At 37.0% G+C, this 18,407-nt stretch overlaps 1 protein-coding gene across 2 annotated transcripts in view; it reads left to right on the forward strand.

Annotated features, from left to right (window-relative positions):
* Nucleotides 1-2,695: 2,695 nt before the first annotated feature.
* The window catches only part of LOC124805717 (probable elongation factor 1-delta), a 51,125-nt gene continuing 35,413 nt past the window's right edge, over nucleotides 2,696-18,407 (forward strand). For both annotated transcript variants that reach the window (XM_047266290.1, XM_047266297.1), the window contains exons 1-2: nucleotides 2,696-2,784; nucleotides 3,381-3,472. In XM_047266290.1, coding sequence (XP_047122246.1) covers nucleotides 2,745-2,784; nucleotides 3,381-3,472 — 132 coding nt within the window. In that variant the 5' untranslated portion in view covers nucleotides 2,696-2,744. The remainder of the gene's footprint in view (nucleotides 2,785-3,380; nucleotides 3,473-18,407) is intronic.

Here is an 18,407-nt window from a genome sequence, read left to right on the forward strand (position 1 = left end):
CGCTAAATCAAGTTGGAAGAAAAATAGATCTTACTACATTCAGAAGTTCAGGACTTGACTGCTATGCTCTGAATGGAGATCACAAACGAAGAAAAATTCAAAAGATATCACAAAAAGAAACCTTTGTCAGGTATGATTTGAATTCATCCTGCTACAGAATCTACCTATTTGATGAAATGTGCAACTCATCTCTGGTAATACTACATTTAATGAAACAATAGAAGATAAAGAGGAAGCTGTCATAGTTAAGACTTTCACAAGAGAAAAGAAGAATGAAATTGATGATCCAGGAAAAAGCCAGATATCTGATGAACCACTCTGTGATATTGTGGCGTTCGCTGTGTTATTCAGTGGTTTGGTATTTAACTAATTTGTAAATGGAAATGATAATCTTATTTTATTACATTGAGTAATTACTAAATAATTTTTCTCCTCGCTAAAGATTTGATCAAGTTGCTAAACAACTCCAAGTTAACGTCATGTTAAAGTGTTGTCTGTAATTTGTGTGAGTGTCACTGAATCACAGTTCGTACAATGGATTCTATACAACTATGGATTATGATGGAAACAGTTATCTTCAGCAAAATGATCATTAAAACCACCGAATATCAGCCGCGCACAAAACTGACGTATGTTACCTGAAACAATATTCTTCGCAACTCGTGCGTAATTAATTTCGCCTACATACATCAGCTAGAAAAGTTTGTTATAATGATCGTGCTATGAGCACTGTTTTTAAAGAACCAATCTGATTCGAATCATTTTCATTAAAATGAGTTTGGAACCACCAGTGCACATTTACTTTTACACATTTGTATTACGTTCGGCATTTATGTCTACAGAGTTGCGTAATTTGAATTTGCCACTGAGATAATTGTTAAGATGGCAGCAGACAATTGATAGAGACTTTCTATTGTTAGACCAAATAAGTAAGTATTTAAAATGATTATTAAATTCTATAAACTATACTTTCATATTGTGCAGTATTTAGACCTCATCAAGCAAACATTTGATTTGTTCTAAGGAAAACACAGACAAAAACGCGATACAAATCGCTATCATCAATGGCTGCACTCCTTGCAGCGGAAAGAAATAATTAACACAGATAATGCTTACTGAGAGAGGAATTAAATTTACAAATAATTATTCACTCATATTTATAATAATAATGAACTCTATTTTCAAGTAATAATTAACAAATAATTACAATTTCTTAACAGACCTCAGTTTGATATGTGTCCGAAACTTACAAAAGCCAACCAACAAGAGGTAAAAACAAAGGAAGAAAAAACGCAGATCATAAAAGCAATTTACAATTATCATTGTCTTTGTATGATACATATCGATATGTCCAATTATATCATGGAATATTATATAAATAATTCATATTTATAATTTTCACTGATTTTTAATACGTCGAATAGATAATGTTTATATCTGTTAGAGGCATAATTTCCTCTCATCGCACTGTAGCCAAACATTTATCTCGTGGATGTTACAATATCTCTGAAGATTCCAGGATGTCATCTGGTTACCTAACACAAAATAGAGACTTAACACTAAACCTATGTGACAGATGATCATTTGGCAGCCTGTCACTTTTTCAGACTATGAAATGAATCCTGTGCAACAGAATAATGAAGACGTTTGTAGTTCAAATTATTTGAAAGACAAAAACTGGTATAGAGCAATGTCTGATTAATATAAACAGTCAATAAATTTGAAAACTAAGAATCTTGCAGAACTTCTAAAGCATATGAAACCTTTAACCAGGGTATTGTGTAAAACTCAAGACAGACATTATAAAACCAGACTAGTTGTACGTTGTTTTGAGCAAGAGGAAAGACTAGACTATACAGAACCCTTTAGCTCTGTAGCATGTTACGAATCAATTACATTCCTTCTTAGTTACTTCTTAGTCTTGCGGCTACAAATAAAATGAAAATAACAACTTTTGATGTAAAGGCAACATTTCCACATAGCCATCTGTCAGTGGAGGTTTATGTGAATCAACCAAATGGATTCACTGCTGGTACAAATAGAGACCAGAAGCTGAATAGGAGTTTATGTAGCCTAAAAAAGCTCCATAAAACTGGAATGAGATATTCTGAAATTCTCTGATGATGTTAGTTAGGGTTTGTTGATACTGGCTATGTTTCATGTGTCTATTATAATGATGAAAGAATTGTTATAGTAATGAAGCGTGTGCTTTTGTTTCTTTTTAATATTTATTTTGTTTTCTTGGCAGTTGCAAATGGTCCGTGGCGACTTGGATACTTTTTTCCATTGAGTGTTTTTCCACAAGCTGGATCAGATATTTCAAAGGGAAAAATTATTTAGGTTTTATAATAACTGAAAAGAGCTGATCGAGAAGTTTGCGTTGGCCATTAATAAATTCCATCGTTGTTCGTTTTTCAGTTCAGTTACTGCACTTCGAGTTTTTGTGCCACAGATGATGATTCATAATCTCACACTCACAATTCGGTACTGGGCTAAGCGAATTAACATGACTGACGTAAGGGAAAATGGGAAGCAGCCGTTTCGTGACGTGACGTGACTGGCAGTAGTATTTAACTTTAATTGGAATCTGATCGATATAATGGAGAGTTTCATGTGCGATTTTTCAATGCCTCTGTAGATGCAGCATATCTTTCGCCTAAGAGTTGTACTCAGTTTTTTAGTACTGTTCTCTTTGCGCTAAGATCCATGACAACAGCCGGTCTTTGCCGTCAGTGGTAGGACGTATGGTAGTTGTTTCTGGCAACGTGTTGATTGTAAAGAAAGGTATGAGGAGTGAGGAATATGTTTAATGTTAACTTATGTACGCTGCGCTATTTCTGTCACTGCTGCTCATTCCAGAAAGAGTTAATTTGGGTGATATGTGCGGAATTTGTTGAAGAACCGTCGGTGTTGTTGCATAGTGTTTCTGTCGTTAACATAAGCTTTCTGTCTAAACGAAGTAAAATATTTTCAGGGATCAGAAGTGAAACAAGATGTCATTAGTGTTCAGAAAATGCAATCGCAGAACAATGAGCTTGCATATCGATGAAGCGTGTCGTATATTTAGTGTGTTATTCTGCAGTCCATTTCTGTCACCTGTACTCTGATAAGTTTATTGCATTAGTATAAAGCATTTTAAGTGTTATTTCACGACAAAAGTTTCTCAGGCATATTTTCTCATCACCGTTGTAGTCGCAGCTTGTGACAGAAGTTGTATCCCTTATTTGTAGACACATTCTTGAAGTCAGTATTTAGCTTAAAGAATGAAGATTGTAAGACTATAATTACCGTAGATCGTATGTCAATATGAATGAACCTTCGATACATTTCACACCGAAAATATCAGCATGTTTTAAAGCATTATTTTTTTTATTCACCAGACATGACTTCACCGTTAGTGCACGAAAAAATATGGTTCGAAAAATTCAGATATGACGAAGCAGAGCGACAGTATTTTGAGAAACTGGCAAAGGTAAGCAACCTATCTTACATTACAGTAACTAGGACACTACCTCATGTGTAAATAACTGCTGTCACTTTTTCATGAACGTTGTAAGACCAAAGGCAGAAAGATTTTGTAGTATATCCGGTTTACTTTGTGGAATAACAAATTCAACAAGCAAAGTAGTGTTCACCTTCTTACATGCACACTGGTCAGTTTGGAGTGCTGTAAACTGGTCATAAGCTGTTGCCCTTTCTTCATTTCCTGAGTACGCTGTGGTCACTTGAATCCTCAGAGATAACATCCATGTTCACAGGACTTGATCAATTTGCAGCTCGTGGTCTAGTGGCTTGCGTTGCTGCCACTGGATCACGGGGTCCTGGGTTTGATTCCTGGCCAGGTTGCAGATTTTTTCTGCCCGGGGACTGTGTTTGTGTTATCATTTCATCATCATTCGTGCCAGTGGCTAGATTGAACTGTGTACAAAAAATTGGCGCTTTGTACATGTGCTGATGACCATGCAGTTGAGTGCTCCACAAACCAAACATCAGGACTTGCTCATCTATGTCTCTAGATTTATGAACACAGTAGTAACGTATTGTAATGCTCCTGGCCCATTAAATCAGTCTTGATGACGCATGGACTGTCAGCTACATGCAATAGCAGATGTAATGTAGCAATCAACAGCTTTGCAGTTTGGTAGTTCCAGAATATAGTAATCAGTGAGTTTCTGGAATACCTTGGAAGCAATGCATGGACCCTCTCCCTCATTGAATTGATCCCATTATCAAAGTTGGAAGGGGTGTTAAATGGAATTAGTGTGATGTCTCTTGGGGATGATTAAGCTTTCGTCTGATGTGCTTATGTAATTGTTGCACCGTACAAGGTGGATTCGAAGTTTGTTTTATTAGTAAGGTCTTGAATTATGTATAATAATACAATAATTTTCCTACATTACCGTCAGATAGCTCAGTACATTAGTAAAACTCTTGAAAGGGAACTTCTTGTTTCTGAGTTTGTGGTGACAACTGTTTACTGATGTAGTCTTATTGAAGTTGACAATCTTTTTTTTCCAGTACAGCAGAAAATAGTATGGAAATTCCAAGCTTCCATTATCACGTTGCTGGAGTATCTGTTTAATGATCTCAGATGGTCTCCTTTCCAGATAAACATTGGCTACTGTTTTCTCTTCAGTAGTGGTATTTGAAGCAACAGAGAAAAAAAAATTACAAGTGAATCTTTTTAGTCATATTCCATCAACTGACATACTGTTCTGTGTTTGTTACGGTTAAATATCAAGTTTAATAAAAATATATAATGAAAAGCAGGGTTCTATATTTTTAACAAAGTTAGTACATTTTGAAATTAGTGCAGATTCAGGACAAATGAGTAAATCAGGACTTCATAGACTTGCCATCAGTATACTTACTTTTTAACATGATCTACCGCATAACAGATGAAATGCTAACAGCAATATTGCATATATGATTGGACTTTAAATATAAACAAAAATTTCACACATATTGCATTGAACGTGATGTGGAGATTCACCAGTGCTTAAGTAGAATTTCTTAGTGGTGTGTTTTTGCTCTAGAAGTTTATTTGGATTAAGTCTCAATTTGTAGAATTTTATCATTGCCATAGCTTTTGTTTCTAACTTGTCTGGTTTTTTCATCTGTAGGCTATATCTTGTTTCAACAGGTGATTTAGGACCTGGCATGGCCAATGAATTTATTTATTTTGCCAACTCAGTTGGTTGCTTATACCAGTCAAACAGTTCACCTTCACAGTATTAACTTACTCAGAAGTACTCATCATGCAATGAAGTTAGTGGCACTAGATTTTACGAGCCTGATGGTTTTATATTGGGTGACCTAAGACACTGGTTAAAGAGGTTTCATATATGATTCACAAATATATCCTACGCATATACCAAGGAAACTGTGTTGATGCTGTTAAAATGAACAAGTGTCACTAGTTGCTCACTTTCCAACACTTGTAACTAATTCACACCAGGTGTCTAAAATCATTCAGAGTTATATATAATCATCTGCAACTTCATATACAGCCAAATTTTCTGTTCAGTGAATAGAATAAGTAACTGGCTTTTTTGCTGTAATGGTACTCTGTAATGATGAGCAGGTTTTTGAAAAAGTTCTTCAGGATGGGTGGGCACTTGTCAGGGGAGAAGTAACATTTTAATGTTTGGAAAACATCACTGACTCAACAGCTAGTAGAAGAGAGAAACGTTTAATTTTACTATGACCTAGAAGTTTCATTTAAGAGCATTTCCAGGAAAACAGGGACATTTCAATGAAAATATATTTATTGAGATCTAGTTGCCAAAATTGGGCAAAATAAAGCTAGAAGTGTATATTTTATCATGTAATTATCATTTTACAAAACTTTCAATGTAGAGCACGTCAATTTTACCATCCGTTATTGCCTTTTTTCTGTTGAACAATAACACTGGAACAGTGTATTAGTGCACCCTTGTTTGTAGTCCAGTGGGCCATTCTTGAGAGTATGACTCAGAAAAGCAAGTCAGAAAAAAGTATATTTGTGCCAGAATGAGAGCTTCTGTGAAGTCTGGAAAGTACGAGACGAGGTACTGGTGGAAATAAAGCTGTGAGGATGGGGCGCGAGTTGTAATTGGGTAGCTCAGATGGTAGAGCGCTTGCCCGCAAAAGGTAAAGGTCCTGAGTTCGAGTCTTGGTCTGCCACACAGTTTCAATCTGCTAGAAAGTTTCATTTCATTAGATTTGTGCATTAGAAGTTCATTTGATGTGTCTATTGTTTCAAATTAATTATTTTTATTTCAAAATAGTGTCCCACATAAGTTTTCTTTACCAAAAGTACTTTGTGTAATTGTGCTAAAGAACACTGTGAAAGTAAGCTAGTTTACATGAAGGACTTGGCTGTAACACTCATAGTAAAATTAAAGTACATTAAGAATCACTCCACTGCAGAGTGAAAATCTCATTCTGGAAACATGAACCATGTCTCAACAATATCGTTTCTTCCAGGAGTGCTAGTTCTGCAAGGTTCGCAGAAGAGCTTCTGTGAAGTTTGGAAGGTAGGAGACGAGGTACTGGCAGAATTGAAGCTGTGAGGATGGGTCGTGAGTCGTGCTTGGGTAGCTCAGGTGGTAGAGCACTTGACCGCGAAAGGCAAAGGTCCCGAGTTCGAGTCTCGGTGCGGCACACAGTTTTAATCTGCCAGGAAGTTTCATATCAGTGTACACTCCGCTGCGGAGTGAAAAATCTCATTCTGGTAATATGGACTTATTATGCAGAGGAGAAACAGAAATATTAGACTGAATATGAACCTGCCTACCTGTAATACTCAAGTGAAGGGAGATAACGATTGCATTGTTTAAATAAGTGTTTTCCAGACCCCATATCTAATTGGGCTAGCAAATCTGCTTCAGACCTTAACATGTAAACTGTGCAGTGAACAACAGTTACCACAATTCAGTTCTTGTCTTTCGGAAGATGTCGCATGAAATGTAGTGAATGAGATACATGTGTCAAGAGTTGGGCATTGCACACTGCATTCTGTTCAACATCTGATGCTGTCAGAAAATAGGTGGAGAGGAATATTGTTTTAGAATGAAGGTACATGTTTTGGGCACTTACTTTGCCAATTAGCATAAGACATTTTTAAAACTAAATTTCAGATAACAATACATAGTAATAATAGCATCAAAGACTAGAGTCCAAAAGTTTAGGGAAAAATTGAACAATGAGGAAACATATCAGCTATATTTAGAAAAAGGGAAGTGTGACAAGCCAGTTAGTAGAACAACAAAAGCATTACGTAAGAGACCCAATAAAAGAATTGTTGTGGTGAAGAAGTTATCAGAATATCCAGAAATTGAAGCTTCTTGGTCTTTTTCCAGAATGGAAATACCATTGTGTGGGAATAAAGTTTATACTCTTGTTTCATAAGTCCAGATTTTTTTCTCAAAAGATGACCTCTCAAGAAATCTTCCGGGAAAGAGATTGTATGGTTGTTAGGGATACAATTACCAAAGAATGGAGTAATGCGCAGAAGAGAATCACGTTGACAATAGTTACGGAAGCATATGAACTTTTTAAATGTGACACTCTGTATACAGCTGTGGTGAATAAATAAATTTCTTGATCGAAGACCAACTCATGTTTTTCAGACATGTAAAATGCCACATACTGTCTGGATACCATGCAAATATAGAGTTCCTTGTAAAATGTTTTTAAGTGATGAATTTCCAGATTTCCCAAATGGTACCAACATGTTGGTTCCTAAATTAGTTTGTAGTACAGACAATGAAAAGTGCAGGGCACAAAATTGTGGAAATTGTAAGTTCAAGCCAATGATCCCAGACATATTAATCTAATAGATGAAATTGATATGTATGAGGAAGTACATTGGAAGGAATGGAGAGGAGTAGTGGTACGAGTCTGTGGGGAAGTCTATAAAGAGAGCTGTCTGGAACAGGGTGAAATCAGTTTCAGTGCACAAATTGCAGAGAATTTTAATGATTGTGCCAGGCACTGTGTGAAGTCAAATAGTGCTCTGTTCCCAAGGAAAGAATTACAGAAAATGTTGAAATGCTGGAACAGAGATTCTCTACAGTCTGTCCTATTCCCAATTGCAGTCATTACATTATTTTTATTCTGTCAAAGTGTGCTTAAAGATGGGGCAACAGCATAACCAGAGCTGTAGTCTGTTGTTACTTTTACAGGATTAAAACAACAAGAAATGGATAAGGTGAACATCAGTGGTGCAGATTTTGTGTAAGTTGTTCTTCCAGTGACAGGGACAAAATCTCTTGTGACTGTCATACATGGCAGAAGGCATGTAGCTATTAAGTGTACCATTACTTTACATGAAAAAGTGTGGAAAATTTTTTATTTGGCCTGCAGTGAAGTATGAGTGTATTAAAGACAGGTCTGTACTGAAGAGAAAGTTCTGTGTACCAGCTTTGATGAATAACAGGGGACAGTCCTTGTTTGACTAGATTTTTCTAAGTCTGTCTGAGTTTACTGTAAGTGCTTATGCTTTCTTGGTATTGGGGTGTAGCTAAAATAGTAAGTTTTAGTCACACTAGATACTGCTATTTAATATTCTATGTAATTCATACATCACACAATTTTTCCCACCTGGAGCTATGGCAGATCATACATAGTGTCATGCATTGGTGCAGCTTAGTAATTCTTTTCTTGTAGCTGCATTTTTAATAGAAGAATGTAAGTTCCATTTGGATGTGTTTTGACTGAATTGCTGCCACTAACAGAGCAGAATTATGTTTTTGGCGTCAGAATCTTTCAGTTTCATGGCAGTTTCTTGTCCCACCAGTAATATTGGTTTTATTTATTATGTTGCAGACAGTTCAATATTCATATCGGAACACTGTATATTTTAGAATTAAGACTTGTTTAGTTGTGTAAAACACTAACTTTACTTCAAATAACTTATGATTACTTAATGTAAAACGCAAAAATACTAGTACAAATGTGCTCCCCCCCCTCCCAACCCCAAAACGATGGAATTGCTCATGCCTAATTCAGAGAGCTCACAGTATGATTTAAGTTTTTAAACACTGCATCGTAAGTTTGGAAATGTTCGTGGATTTTACAAATTAAGAGCCGCAAGTCAGTGGGTAAGCCATTTTCACCAGTTTGGGCAGTGTTTTGCACAATATGAGCAAGACATCCTACACCTATTATATTGTTTTCTGTCTCTTCTTCTAACTTTAAGTAAAGATTGTTTTTAACTTTTCTTTCCTTGATAATTGGTATGTGTTCTCAGTGGAAATTGCTACAATTTTTCCAATATGTTTAAGACGTAATAAAGTCAAATGCTTTGCAGTTTTAACACCAAAGTTCACCAATCCTAATACATTCATTATGATGCATTTTTGCTGGCTAGTAAAACCTAATTACTAAAGCAACCAGCTTTAAGTCAGTGTTGCTGGAAGAATCTCACTGAAAGTTGTAGTTCTTTTTTCAGTTTCATCATTGTTCCATAGCAAGTGGTGCAATTATATTCATAATAACTGATTTAGTTTTGTAAGCACGAGAACATCTTGTTGGTCAGTGACTTAATTTTGTCAGTAGTGCTCTCCATAGATCTGAAACTCCACTTGTGCATCACCGTGTGGTATGCGTATGTTGTTGTGCCAAAGTTACTTATCCCTGTCTGAAAGAACGTTTCCCATATGTCTGCTTGTGTCTGTATGTGTGGATGGATATGTGTGTGTGTGCGCGCGAGTGTATACCTGTCCTTTTTTCCCAATAAGGTAAGTCTTTCCGCTCCCGGGATTGGAATGACTCCTTACCCTCTCCCTTAAAACCCACATCCTTTCATCTTTCCCCCTCCTTCCCTCTTTCCTGATGAGGCAACCGTTGGTTGCGAAAGCTAGAATTTTGTGTGTATGTTTGTGTTTGCTTGTGTGTCTATCGACCTGCCAGCGCTTTCGTTCGGTAAGTCACCTCATCTTTGTTTTTATATATAATTTTTCCCACGTGGAATGTTTCCCTCTATTATATTTCCAATATAGTTAAACTGAATTGCAGCTTTGTTTGTAGGTCTTAATGTGAATTGCTTTATCGATGTGTGTAATGATGCTTTTACACCACAAACTATGCTCAGCATTTTCACTCTATCTTTTGATAACTGAAAATTCGTGCTGTATCTTTGTTTAGTTTGCACTTTCATTTTCCCATGATTAATACAGGTAATATCAAGATAAAGTTTATCAAAGACACTGCCACAAGCACTGGAAATGCTAAACTACAGTACAACGCACCAAAGCTAGAATAAATGCAGTTGAAACTTCCTGATAGATTAAAACTGTGTGCCGGACCGAGACTCTAACTCGGGACCTTTGCCTTTCGCAGGCAAGTGCTCTCCCATCTGAACTACCCAAGTACGACTCACACCCTGTCCTCACAGCTTTACTTCTGCCAGTACCTCGTCTCCCACTTTCCAAACCTCACAGAAGCTCTCCTGCTAACCTTGCAAAACTAGCACTCCTGGAAGAAATGATATTGTGGAGACATGGCTTAGCCACAGCCTGGGGGATGTTTCCTGAATGAGATATGAAATAAATGCAGTTTGCAGAATGCGGTATCATTGAGTTTCTGAAAGAACAGCTTTATTGTATTGAATTTGACTGAACTGTACGGTTCAGTTCTTTGTGCAGGTGAAGCATAATGCCAGTGTCCCAAAGCTTCGAATGTCAAAATGTATCAGGACAGTTGATTGGTTTAGAAAGAAAAGTCATGCTTCATACGACAAATATCTGGAGTATTTTATTAAAATTAGGACTTTCCCAGAAAAAAATGGGAAACCTACATGGTCATTTTGTTTGTAGTAGGGAAACTGAATTTTCATTTCAGCTTTGAAGAAATGTGAAATCTAGTGAATGAATGTTGTATGTATAAGAATGCAACCCACATTTTGCTTTAGAAGTCGTCGGGTATAAGTAATTTCTAATTGAGTGTTGCACTGATTTTCCAGAATCCATTAACCGTTGAAATCTTGAGGGAAGTAAGGAACAAAGGCTGATACTCTTGTAATTGTGTATTTAAGATGTTCAAGTTTATCCATGTTCATATTTCTGTAGTGCCCTGTTGGCATATTGGCTGTCACATGGTGTAAGTCACAAACATTGGAAAATGGACTGGCACCACTTACTAGACTGGTTATCTTTGTACCCAACAAATGGCATGGATCTTAGTTAAGTAGGTTGCTCACACAGAGCAGTGACTCTTAAAACACTGAACAAAACTGCTGAATACATTGGCAGTTAATCGGTGTACATCAAAGTATTCATGGTAGCCAGGACAGCTAGCCTGATAATGAATAAGTTTGTGGTTTCTGAAATGGAAATCAAATGTTCAGATTCTCTGACAGACTTCAGAGTGTGTCATGAAGGGGGGGGGGGGGGGAGACTGTGGCTGGAAATGAAAGCAACTGGTTGAAAACCTCATATCAGCTAAGAATCTTTTATAACTAAAATGTGAATGACTAGTTTGAATTCCAGCAACTTGATTGAGAAAAAGTCCAGCTTCTGGGAGCAGGGCTGGGCCCCCCACCAATGAGCTTTACTCTGCAACTACTTTGAATACCTTACCCCAATAGAATATTTGTTATAGATGCAAAGACAAAATGCGGCAGTCCTATAGAACTTTACGCTTCTTTGCGAGCATAATTTCTTCCTGCATTTACAATGTGCTCAAGTGTACATTTCAACCAGTAATGAACAATTTGATGAAACCATAACATCATCAAAATAATATTGTCCAAATTTTGCTTCTTAGTTTTCGTTTTCCTTTTGTATCTCATGACTGTAAGAGTTCTGTTTGTGTAGGTAGTTAATTTTTATTTAAGCTCATTTCCCTTCCCTTTTCTGACATGGTTCTGTAAGTTTTAATTTTGAGGTAGTTAAAATGTTTAACATTTACGTTTACAAATTATTGCTGTGATACATTTTATGCAAGATATGTATATAATTAAGAATTTATATCTAAAACAAAGATGATGTAACTTACTACACACACAAAATTCAAGCTTTTGCAACCCACAGTTGCTTCATCAGGAAAGAGGGAAAGATGAAAGGATGTGGGTTTTAAGGGAGAGGGTAAGGAGTCATTCCAATCCCAGGAGCGGAAAGACTTACCTTAGGGGGGAAAACGGACTGGTACACACACACACACACACACACACACACACACACACACACACACACACACAGTGGCTCAGTGGTAAAGTGCAAGGCTACAGACCCAAAAGTCTAGTGTAAGAACCCCACCCAGTCTTAGGATTTTAGTCACTTTTCACTTCTTTAACTTCGCGCAAAGTTTTATAATGTGAAAAACGCCAATTAGCACTGTGATTTGGAGCCAGTGTTAAATTGTAGGTCCCCCTCTGACTGTAAAAGTCAGTTCAAAGGTTGAAGAAAGGCAACAGTGTACTATCTCCAGTAAAACCATGCCTAGGAAAGCACTGCAGTGTTCAAACCAATCATCTGGTCAAAGAACTTCACTTCTTACTAAAAGCATTACATTTTTGTCTTCATCTCAACTTTCTAATTGATATTGAAGAAACTGGTTGAACAGTACTTGTTTTCATGACATACAGCTATTACAAAAAACTGGTAAGGTATAATTTGTGACATACAACACTTTTGCTAGAGGAAAAGTTGTGGAATTAGTGAAAAGGGTCATGCCATTCAGAATATAGAACCACATTAAGAGGCACATTATAGTTGTAAGGAGGGAAGTAGGAAGACCTTGGCAGATGTGTCAATGAAGTAAACTAAAATTTGCACATTTCCATAGGCTATACAAGAGGCTGTGTCACCAATCACTTTTTACATGGTTTTCATATTTCCATGTTTGATTTCTTTATGAGTTGGTAATATTGTGCTTTTTCAGAGTCATACCATGATTGTTCAGCATTCTGTTAAAAATCAGTCCCTGCTGGGAGAATTTAACAGGAGTAGTGACAGTTGCTCTCCATGTAACTTTTATCAGTTACTACCAAAAATGCATTGTTGTAAATAAATTGGACAATGTTGAACTGTATGGTATTGGTGTCAACTTTGGCCCATAACATCAGAAAAATGGCTAACATAAATGATTTGTGTAAATATAATATAGTGGCTGACCTGTCCCTCTCCTTCCTCTCCATAATCTTGTGCATACTCACATGAGAAACATGATGAGTTTCCAACAGAATTATTCAAAATAATTAAAACGCCAATATCTGACAGGATGCATGTGGGACACTTTTGTTTGAATGGTGACAAAAATGCTGAAATCCACTGTAAAACATAAAAAAAATTAACTAAGCTCTCATTAAAGAAAACCTCTAAACATAGAATTTGTATCACTCTTTTCAATTAACCAAAATAGGTAAACTGAACCCCCGGAGTCCCACAATATGGATACTTTGAAAGAATCTCAAGAACAACAAATTGTGGCATGTAAGTAAATTAATGGGTCAAGTGCCAAAAAAATGAAAATTTGAGTTAGTTGAAATTCCACTGTAACCACAAACGCCAGTAACATACATTCTGATAAGTGCCAGAACAGCGCAAAACAGTATTTACAGCTGTCACAAGATGGCACTCGTGTCTAACACCAACATTGATGTTCAAATAATGAGTCATGTGTCCTCTGTTCTGTTGTTGTCTTGGCGCGTACTTGCGTAAATTGTTGACAACTCTGTGGTATGTTTGCAATGATAGGACACTGCTGAAGTAATTATTACAGATACATAATACACAATATTGAGGAAATAGAAAGAAAACTGCACCAAAACAGAGGTAGATAGGTGAAGATATTACGCAGTGAAAGAAAGGAGCATACTCGAAAAGATAGCACTGTGGTTCCAGCTAAAGAGGCTCCCAAGCATCATGTAGTCCTTGATTGCTGTTGTAAGTTTTATTACACGGGTTGGAATCTGATTATGTTCTAGTATTTTAATGCATTTAATTTGTTATTGAAACAAATTTCATATGGACAAAAATCATTGTTCTTATCGTGATTTTATAGTTAACTACTTGAATGAAATTGTTTACTTACCGGCAAGTACCTAGGCATGTTGATCGAAACATATTATATATACTGCTTCACTCTCTCAGGTCTCCTGTAAATGTCAGTTTAACTGCAGGCACCTTCCATATGACCAGAAACTTAAGTTTAAGGAATTCTACTCACTAAACAATACAGTGAAGCAAAATAACTATGCAATGTCTCACAAGTTTGCAAAGTGAAGATGCAGATGTTAAAAGTAACGAAACTGCTCAGCTGTCTACTGAGAAAGGTGCGGGACAACTGGTCATACCAAAGAAGAAAAACCTAACTATGTGTTAAGCATTGCTTGATGGTGAGGGAGATGTAATAAGAGTATGTAAAAGAAAATTTATTGAGGTTCTCGCTTTGACCAAAAGAAGAGTTCAGACATTAACACAGTTGAAGCAGAGTGGTGAGATTGTGTATGAAGAAAAGTGAGGAAATAAGACAAAACACTGGAAATATACAGAAGATTAAAAGCTGGTTGTTCATATTAACACCATACCAAGACAAGAAAGCCACAAATCAAGGGAAAAATCGGGTGATTAACAATACTCAAGTGAAGACCTGACTTTTTAAGGAATTTCAAAGGAAACATGACACTAACATCACATACTGCTTCTAAGCAAAAGTCTTTAAAGACAAATTTCCCAAGCTAAAATTTCATCATTTGTCAAGTGACACTTGTTCCGCATGTGACCTCCATAAAGCCAAATTGAGGTGTGATCCCAATAATAAAGGCAATACACTGCAGCTAAAATGCTATCACCGAAAAGCAAAGAAAGCTACGGATTCCACAGAAGCTGACACGATCAAGAGTCAAGGGCCTAACTCGCAAGTATGTACAGCTGCGATGGATTTGAAAAAAGTGATTTGTCTTCCTTCTTTAAGGCACAGTGAAATACACTATTTACGACAGCCGTCAAATTACAGCTTCTGCATTCATATTCGTGATAATCAAACTGGTCGCGATTCTCGGGCATGAGGCCGTATGTGGCAGGGGTGGGAATGAAATTGCTTTCTGTATGTGCAAAGCTTTTACTTCGACACTTACTTGTAAAAAGAAACTAATAATGTGGAGTGTGGGCAGAACAAAAACAAGATGTTTCTGTGGGTTTACCTTACAGCAAAGGGCTAATTTACAGAAATAGAACCCAAGTTTTTGGTGAAAGGACACTCTTCTATGTCTTGCGATAGTGATTTTGCTCACATTGAGAAGCAAAAGGCTAACTGGGTGTGAAATTCCGAAAGATTTAGTTCATCACTGAACTACACACACACACACACACACACACACACACACACACACACACACACACACACACACACACACACACCATTCATAGTGACTATTATGCAAGAAACAGATTTTTTACGACATCAATTCAGCTGCTGAAAAATATGTCACCAATGTGCATATTTCAAAAGCACAGTGGGTCAGACTGACTGCTGAACGGCCTGGGGTACTGCAAGTTTGGTAAACTCTTAGTGAAATTGAAGAGTTCGAGGAATATTAAATCTTGAAAAGAAACGTGAAGCCTTCTGATCTTAAACAAGTGCAGCTGGAAACACTACACTGTGAATGTTGGCTGTCTGAAAAAAAGAGAAGGGATTTAGCTAAAGTGATACCATTTGTGAAAGAGGAGAATAAGTGGTTTTACAAGAAACTTGTGAAATGAGTGAAAATGGACATGATGGCACTTGTATCGTTACTTATGTTAAACCCATTGCAAACAGAACATGTCATTTTCTTCAAATTTTGTATCATTTTGTTCTTAAATCCACTAACATTGAATAAAAACACACATGTGACAAGAAACCTGTATAGTTTTTGTTTGTATAGTGATCCCCAACTTTTATACTGCTTTTGTTGAAGTGCCATACACATTTTGTTGATTAAATCTAGATCAGTTTTTGGCGGCGCTTGGCCCATTATTTACTTACATGCCACAATTAGGAAAAGAAGATGTACATTCAGTTTACTTTATGAAAGATGTCAGGAACCACTCAGAATTTCTTGTGTGACAAAAGATCATTAATAACAATTTCAGTGTAGGGAAAAGTGCAAAAATACTAATATTGACATGAGGCAGATGTGAAAAAGTTAAGCAAGGCTATTAACAAAGTGTGATCAGTATGTACAGGGTGTACATAAAGTCTGGGAACACTTTCAATTATTTATCGCACAAGAACCAAACATTGTACAGATATCATACATACGTCATTTTGAAGAGAAACCCTGAAAGTTTTTTCGTATATACCGCCACAGCTTAGTTTGGTAATTTGCCGATAGTCAGCGCTAGTCGCAAACATGGCGAGTTCAGGTGCAGAGTGAGCTTTCTGTGTGTTGGAGTGCGACATAAACAAGTGTGCTACAGCTGTTCAATGAATGTTTAGAACCAAGTATGGTAAGAAGCCACCAACAAGGAAGACTATTTACCACTGGCACAACAAATTCGTTAAGATGTGTTGTTTATGCCTGGCAAAGAGAAGCAGACGTCTCAGTGTGAGTGAAGTGAATGTGGAGCGCGTACAAGAGACATTCGTAAGGAGTCCAAAGAATTCCTACTTGGACGTGTTGCAGCAATGGGTGATGCTTCAAATGCAATTGGACTCTCCATCTTTCAGCAGGATGAGGTTCCACCCCATTTTCATCGTGAAGTTTGTGGATACCTGAACACGGTGCTACTGCATCGATGGATCGGCCGTGCCACAGAAGGGGATAGCTGTTTCATGAAATGGCTTTCCCGATCACCAGCTCTCACTCCAAGTGACTGTGGGGGCACATTAAAGGTCTAGTGTATGTACTGCCTCTACCACGTGATGTAGCAGAGCTCCGGGAGAGAATATGGGAAGTAACTGCCACAGTCGATGATGCCGTGCTGGGACGGGTGTGGCAAGAATTCAGTTGTTAGTCTAAGGTGGATGTATACTGCTAAAAAATTTTGATGACTAGAGGGTGATGGCTGGAAGAAACAAAGAAAATAACCTCTACGCATCAATCTCAGTGTATGTTGGAACCCCTGTTATGAGCAGTTGTGGAAAGTTAACATGGTGGAATAGCTGATTTGTATGGTCAGTGACATACCTATGATTTCATCTCAGCTATGGGAGAAATAAGTATTTAACAACGTTCAAGGAGCTAGTGTGGTCTTACTGAATTTACTGAGAAAAAACTTCACTTGCAGGGGCAGATGCACACAACGTATAGTAATTTCATTTTATTTTCTGGTGCATTTGGTGTTTGTTATATGCAAGTAAAAACAATGAAAACTGAAACTATGAACTGCTCTGCTAATATTCATCTATGGCTATGCTGGAGATCAATCTGTCACCACAACCTAGCTTCCACCTTTGAGATGCAATCATTAATAATATTTCAACATAGTGGAGTAAAGCAGTAACCAACCAACACCATAATTCTTGTCTAGGCATGGTCTCGTTGGAATTGGTATGCTGTTGTCTTCCTCTGACCTGACTGACTTACCCAGCTTGTTATAAGGCTACCTACAGTTTAATGTGGATTCCGAACCACTGTACATCTCAGCATTTTTCACTTCAACAAATATTGCAAGAGGTGAAAAAATTGATAAGTGACAGATAAAAATGCCAAGATTCACTGGGGATCAAACCCAAGACCTATGGATTTGTAGTCTGCCACTTTACCACCAACCCATAAGTGCCAAAAGAAGGAAATGATGAAAGAGCCATGCACACAGTGTGAGTAATTAATGTTTTGTCACCACAGCTAAGATTTGTATAAACGATATCTTTAATAGCATTTCAACATAAAGTGTGCTGATAGGATGCACGATACTACAGGAATGTCAGTATTTGATAAAAGCATACTTTGAAGGAGATGCCATCCACTAAATGTGATCAATCATTATGTTAGGTGCATAGACATCCATTGATTCACCCACTGTCCTCCCATATGCTATCCACAAGTTCACATGAAGCACATTGTCAGCATATGCTCTATAGCACAAACAAGTGAAGGGTGTGAATGGTCTTTTTTAAAGTTTAGCCAGGTCAGGATAGGAGAAGGAAATGGATTATTTGAAATTTTGAAATTGATGGAGCAAATGGTATCTGAAAAAAATGGCTGTTTGCAAGGCTATTAAATTTCCAGTGTTCATCTCTTTATACTGCAAAAATAAGTTTTAATTTCTTAAAAACTCTCACTGTTTGTAAAGAAAAATTTTTGTGCGCATTTGACTATGCTAGTCGGTCTTCTTTAACAGTGAATTATTGGTTACGATGACACACCAACTAATTGTTTATACAACATGGCAACTTGAGAATTTAAGATAAGTGCATCCTTACATTATCTTGACTGAAGAAATATATTGCTCACTTCAGTACATGGGATATTTCGTTATTTGCAGTGTGAGGAA

The sequence above is a fragment of the Schistocerca piceifrons genome, chromosome 1, assembly GCF_021461385.2.
Source record: "Schistocerca piceifrons isolate TAMUIC-IGC-003096 chromosome 1, iqSchPice1.1, whole genome shotgun sequence".
Taxonomy (NCBI): domain Eukaryota; kingdom Metazoa; phylum Arthropoda; class Insecta; order Orthoptera; family Acrididae; genus Schistocerca; species Schistocerca piceifrons.